Source organism: Dicentrarchus labrax, unplaced genomic scaffold, assembly GCF_905237075.1.
Source record: "Dicentrarchus labrax unplaced genomic scaffold, dlabrax2021, whole genome shotgun sequence".
NCBI lineage: Eukaryota > Metazoa > Chordata > Actinopteri > Moronidae > Dicentrarchus > Dicentrarchus labrax.
In genome coordinates, this window is record NW_026136702.1 from 5,584,463 (window position 1) to 5,590,999 (window position 6,537).

The 6,537-nt window shown below is 41.0% G+C and overlaps 1 protein-coding gene across 1 annotated transcript; it reads right to left on the reverse strand.

Moving 5' to 3' along the window:
- Positions 1-400: 400 nt before the first annotated feature.
- gpr137ba (G protein-coupled receptor 137Ba) lies at positions 401-6,000 on the reverse strand. The gene is made up of 7 exons (XM_051421233.1): positions 5,333-6,000; positions 3,935-3,984; positions 3,290-3,512; positions 2,834-2,980; positions 1,784-1,912; positions 1,036-1,157; positions 401-933 (listed from the first exon to the last, which is right to left on the reverse strand). Exons 1-7 carry the CDS (start codon positions 5,711-5,713, stop codon positions 819-821), a joined length of 1,167 nt encoding a protein of 388 aa, XP_051277193.1. The 5' UTR covers positions 5,714-6,000; the 3' UTR covers positions 401-818.
- Between the last annotated feature and the right edge of the window lie 537 nt (positions 6,001-6,537).

A 6,537-nucleotide genomic window follows, 5' to 3' on the forward strand; every position in this document is an offset into this window, starting at 1 on the left:
AATAGAAAGATGTAATCCCTCCATCACACACAACTAGCGGATTAAAGATCTGATGCTGAATATTAAGCTGGGGAAAAAAAAGATGCACCCACGATGGCTCTATTAAGAGATTTTATAAAACTGAAACCCATTAATAAACTATGTCAGTAGGTTACCTGGCCTGGAACAATGCACTCATAGCTCTATAGATAGCTATACCTCAATACACTATAATGCACAGCTTTTGTTTTTTGTTTCTTGTCTGGTATTCCAGATATTTTAAGTTATATATTATAATAAGTGTGAAGAAGAAGAACTGTGATCAGTCAATTATCCTTTTAGAAATCCATGTTTCTCCAACACAACATGATTTATCAATAAAGTATTGGTATGATATTAAAAATGAACTGCATTTCTCACAGCATTTTAACTTTTTTAATATGAATTAAATGAATATCTCTTCTATATAAACAACATCTGTATGAAAAAGAACAAAAGACAGTACATAAAATAGTAATACAGTACATATTACAAGAGTCAGGAAATATATTACGCAGTATTCAATAAAAACTATACAATGAAAAAGTTTAAGAGCAGTTAAAATTAGATCATACTTTATACAAGGAGTGTGCAAAATTAATGTCCCATTAGTGGACCTTCATATACTGGCAGAGAGAAAGGTCTGTTAGTTCTCCTCTAGACAAAGTAGAAAACTGAATGTATCGAGTAGAGCGCGACTTCTCGGCCCCATGTGCCTCTGTCACTACGAGAGACTGTGCAAAAAATATACAAATACAAAAACAATGCCACAGGTCAGCGGGAGTCACTGGGAACTCCAGTCAGTAATGGCTGAGCTCCTCTGGAGGAGGTGGGAGGTGGTAACTATCGTCCCCTCCGATGTAGGCACCGATGCCGCTGCTTTGGCTCCCCCACTCGTAGCTGTCAGCAGCCAGACTGGACAATCAAATAAAACAAGCGTTTTGAACTCTGTTCCCTTTAGCCACGTTCCTGCTTCACGTACAGTGATTTGGTGGTTTTAAATCGTGACTTTTTTACCTGGCTTGGATGTTCTGAGGCATGACGCTCCACGCCAGGTCGTCGTCACTGTCGTAACGCCGCGGGTTGTCAAAGAAATAAGACCTGGAGGAGAAGACATGACCAGGAAGCCCAGAGACGCTCTGCAGGACAAGAAAACAAGACAACAAACGAGTAGAAGATGGAGTGAATTTCTTACATTATAAAACCTTTAGACCTATAGGTGGACAGATTAAGGTCCGCTTTGTACTATTAACTCTCACGCATGCTGCTGTTTTCCTTAATTTCCTCAGTCACCAACACTTTTCTCCCATCCTAAATGACAGCAAATCTAATCTAAGACTGTTACTGGTTAGCTTTATATATGTATATATGACGTATAATAATGCATTTGACATACTGTTCCCCACTCTCCCTTAAACACCAGTCACGTTCTGAAATCTACAGTAATAACTAATGTATTTTTGTTGTATTCATTCATAAAAACCCATCTAAAACAACACACTACTGTCTGAGATAACAATGTATATTACATTGTAATGTGCATGGAATAAAACTTGTAAAAAAAATAAACTTGTGAGCAGTTTTACCAAGGAGTAAGACTACATTTTAAAGGCCTGAAGAAATACAGGACAGAAAGGGAGACAGATTCTGTGTAGCTGAACTACAGTATTTTATCTGCTTTCCTATAAATCTTCTCCCGACCACTCAGATTTATCTCGCGACCCCCTGGGAAGATTCCTGACTCCCAGGTTAATTGCTGACTCACCCTGTCTTGGTTGGGCTGCCGAACTCTGAAGAAGAAAACGACGAGGGAAGTGGGGAGCAGCTCCCATACAAACAAGACCACTCCAAAGACGATGTAGCCGGCGTCGCCCAGAGTCGACTGTAAATCCGCCTGAAAAACAAACAAAGAAATCTATTTCATTCATTATTTCAACAACAACAATGCACCTGATCAATCACTGCTGAATAAAATACTTGCAGGAATAGTTGGACATTTTGTGAAATGCACTCATTCGCTGTCTGGCTAAGACTTAATGAAAATATTGATATTAATCTCATGTCTGTAAATAAGAAGCTACAGAAAGCGGCCAATAAGCTTACCTTAGTCCTAAAAAGACTGCAGGAAGTTGCTATGCCCGGCCAACATATAGTTAATACAGCGTGTACAACCAGTGATTGCCTACCAGGGGTACTTGGACGTGATAAGATTGCTTGATTATATATCAACATATTGAATCAGCTCTACCTGAACAACAGGATTGTACGATTGATGAAAACTAATTAGTAAGCGAGCAGAGAACTCTAAATAGTTAACTAAAAGTAATAAATAGATTGTTGAAAAGTGCTAAAAATTTATAAATTATTTTAAAAATCATGGTAAAAAGGTCCAATGTGTAACATTTAGGAGGATCTATTGACAGAAATGGAATATAATATTTTCATTTGTGTATAATCGCCTAAGAAATAAGCATCATTATGTTTTTGTCACGTTAGGATGAGCAAACACAAACCAAACATTGGCTGTAGACAAAGGCGCATTACTACACACTTCACAACAAATCCAACACACTGATCCTTTAAAGTCTCCATGCAACCCTCTTGCCACCAAATGAGATGTAACATGTTAATTAGTGGACTATTTCCAGTCTTTATGCTAAGCTCAGATAATCAACTCCTGGCTGCAGCTTGGTATTTTAAATACAGAGCGCGGTTATCAATGTTCTCATCTAACAATCAGATAAACAGCACATAAGGATATTTCCAAAAATGTCCGACCCTTTCCTGAAAGGCATCATGACCTCTGGTGGTTCACCTGGTCTGAAACGTTGTACCAGTCGTAGTCAAAGGAGTTGATACTCTTGTTTGAGAGTCCCAGTACGACCAGATTGTAGCAGGCCCTGGATGCGTACAGGAGGATGACGATGGCTCCTATGACGGTCACCTGGCACACTGACGTCCCCTGCACAGTTTGAAGAGTTGCGTTAGGAAATGGCAAATCTACTTTTAGAGGAAATGAAACATAATCTGGTTGAAACCAACCATGCTGTACTTGTGAACGCAACACAGTACAACCAGTCACGCATAAGGACGGCGCTGTGTTGCTAGGAAACAATAGCTATGTACAAAGCATGAATTACGTGGAGAAGTGCATCTTCACAAGAGGGGTGTGCTGTATCACAATACCTTTTCATAAAACAAGAACCCAAGCCACTCTGATCCCAGAGGGTGTAACTACTCATAGATTACTCTCAAGGGTAACACACACTACCTTGGATTCCAGGTAAATGTTGGCCAGAGACATCTTGGCGATCTTGTAAAGACACAGGGAGAGCGAGATGGCACACAGGACAAAGAGTGTGTCGTTGATTGCGACTCTCACTAGCACAATGGTGTGGGCTTCTGCATAGGACATCCTCACCAGCAGGGCACACACTAAATTCACCACTAAAAACAACAGGCTGATGAACAGGAAGAGCAGGTAGAGCGGCAGTCTGTGGGTGGAGACGGGAAACATATGAACTCCAAAGGTTGCCAAGATAACTCACATATATTTTACTACATTAACATAAAATGAAGTGTGAAACCTGTACACCTGTCTGTCTGTCTGTCTGTCTGTCTGTCTGTCTGTCTGTCTCTCTCTCTCTCTCTCTCTCTCACCCCAACTGGTCGAGACAGACGACCACCCACCTAGAGCCGAAGGATCTGTCCTAGGTTTCTGCCTTTTAACAGGCAGTTTTTCCTTGCCCTTGTCGCCAAGGTCTTGCTTATGGTGGTACTGTTGGGTCTCTGTAAATAATGTTTTAAAGAGTTCGGTCTAGACCTGCTTTATTTGAAAAGTGTCCTGAGATAACTTCTGTTATGAATTGGCGCTATACAAATAAAATTGAATTGAATTGAATTGAATTGATCTTACCTGTATCTCAAAAGCTCCGGTGCATATTTCGACTTCGCCTTGAAAACAACCTGTGAAAAGCAAAGAAATTCTGTATGATGCAAATGCGTCATGCTTGTCTGGCGAGCCCATTTTCACTTCTGTATTCTTGCTCTTTTCTGAGAATTTTTTCTGAAACAGGAACGTCGCAGCTGAGTTTCTGACTACATGCACAGTAGTCACACAGAACAGGGCCGCATGCAATGCTTTGTATCAACTGTGACTCACAGCAGCACAAGAGGATTATGCTAAAAATAAACTTTACATAGAGGCCAGAGAAGCTATTATTTGATATTTGGATCAAGTAAGCAGATGAAGGAATAATTCACTGCATTGCACTTTGTAGCGGATGTGAATGAGAGTGTGTTACACTGATGGCAACAGGTTATATTTACTGGACAGTCTGTAGTGACTATTAGAGTGTCATACAGTATCAAATGTGTTTTATTATGTGCCCGGGTGATAATGTGTTGTTATATTGTGTTATTGATTTACAAAATTCTTTAAATTGAAATTTAAGTCAAATTTTAATCACAAAATCACAACATCAGATGTTAAATGTTTGGTTTTAAGCTTTTTTTTTTAGATATAGAGCAAACATCTATATACATAATATACATATCTTGATATGTACTGGCATTGGAAAAATATATTTTTATCTGAAAATAATAGATAATCATTTAATCTCAAGCTTTCTCGAGCACACATTTGCTGGTTTGCTGGTAAATAACAGGCTGGTAGGACAAAGTAAGACAAATAAAAACCCCACACTGAGATGAGGGAAGTTGTGACATGTTGTCTTGTGACATTTTACATTCATTTTTATCAACATAATGACAGTGACCACTCATTTATTGAAAAAGACTACTGACAGATCAATAATGGGAAATGATTATTACAGACAGACTATGTCTAAATGATGTTACTGTACGATTACTGGAAGCCATTTTATATTCTGTTCAGTGGCTGCACAAGGCCAAAAAGGCTTCATCCCCCAGGTCACAAGAGGTCAGTGTACGATAAAAGATCCAAAGACATGTTTTATTAACCTTTTTTAAAAGTTTTTTGCACATTTAAATGTCTATTACCTTGTTAAAAGTCCAGAAACTATTATTAATATCTTAGGAAAGTTGCATACTGGACATTGGATTGACTACCAAACTTGTTGTGATGTTTTAAAATCCTGGTCTACATACACATCACACCCCCGAGGAGAGCACAACTCTGCACAAACATCCTTCTGCACAGTAAAACTCAAACAGCAAATGAAGTAACACAAAGTTTTAAAGTTTTTAATAGGGGGGGGGGTTAAAATCTCTTTAGACAATAGGTGCAGACTACATTAAAAACCTCTGTTAACAACACCTGCTGCTCACTCACCTGTGCAAAGTAAAGGTTCATGAGGCTGAGTGTGAAGAACTGGAGGCAGACAGGGAAGCAGTAGAGCAGCCAGAAGGGAAAGGGCCCCAGATTGTTGGCTGTGACAAAGTTCTTGAAGTAGAAGGAGAAGAGCACGGTGCGCAGGGCCGACCACAGCAGGCACAGGGACAGGAACACGGTCTGGTAGCTGAAGCGCTTGTGTCGGTACCGCAGGACCAACCAGAGCTGCACGTAGATGAAGATGAAGAGGAGGGAGTAGAAGACGGTGTAGACTACAGTCAGGCCCAAAGTGACATAAGGGGGCACGGCCGGGCTCAAGGTAGGCAGAGGAAGGGACTTATCCATCGGCGACGGCTCCGTCTCCTCCGCCGGGGCCTCCATGAACTACTGGCCGTGGAGGGGGGGGGAGGAAGGACCGGTGTTCGCCGCCCCGGTCTGTCTCACTCTCTCTCCGCGGCACAGAGAGTGAGGAAGCAGGCTGTGAATGTCGGCTGTCAGGAGGGGGGAGAAAACGCGAGCAGGGGGAAGAAAACAAGGCTCACTTCCTGCTGCAGAGACAACCAGAGCGCACAGAGGCACATGATCAGTGATGAGAATGAGCCGTTTGTCAGGAGCCAACAGCGGGCAGGAAGCTGCAGCTAGGAGCTCAGAGCGGGAGGACCAGCCTCCTCCCTTCTCCCTCCTCTCTCCTCCCTCCTCCCCTCCTGCACTCCTTACGTGACGTTACGCATCAGCTGACGCACGCTGCTGTACCTTTAACCCTGTGATGGGGCTTCCCACAGCAGCACTGATCCCCAGAGAGCGGCACAGAGCTGTGACATGTGTTTACTTTCATTCTTATTAAAGGGGCATTAACAACCTGAACACATGCAGGTACAGAAGAAAACCAGGGCTGCTGTCAAATGCTGTCAAATTTAACACATTCATTTAGATTAGTTTATTTAGATTTAGTAATAAACTGATATTAATTAACTTATAATAAACTGATCTTTATGTGTAAAATCACTGGAGTCACTCACAATCAAAGTAGCTGACTATCTTTTTCAGACCTGAGGTCTGTCTCTGGTGTATATTATTATTATTCATTCAATGTTATGATGCCTCATGTGTAACTGCAAATATGATTAATATTGCTTTAAATAAAGTCAGTGTCTGGTAACAGGTTAATTTAATGATCTCTTATGGCCACATTTTATTCTAAGTTC

Excerpts from the sequence above, each read along its gene's own strand:
- gpr137ba (XM_051421233.1), bottom strand. The coding sequence starts at position 5,713 with ATGGAGGCCCCGGCGGAGGAGACGGAGCCGTCGCCGATGGATAAGTCC. Across the intron at positions 3,513-3,934 it reads CCGGAGCTTTTGAGATACAG|ACTGCCGCTCTACCTGCTCT; the intron begins GTAAGATCAATT and ends CTCCACCCACAG. Across the intron at positions 1,913-2,833 it reads GGTACAACGTTTCAGACCAG|GCGGATTTACAGTCGACTCT; the intron begins GTGAACCACCAG and ends TTTGTTTTTCAG.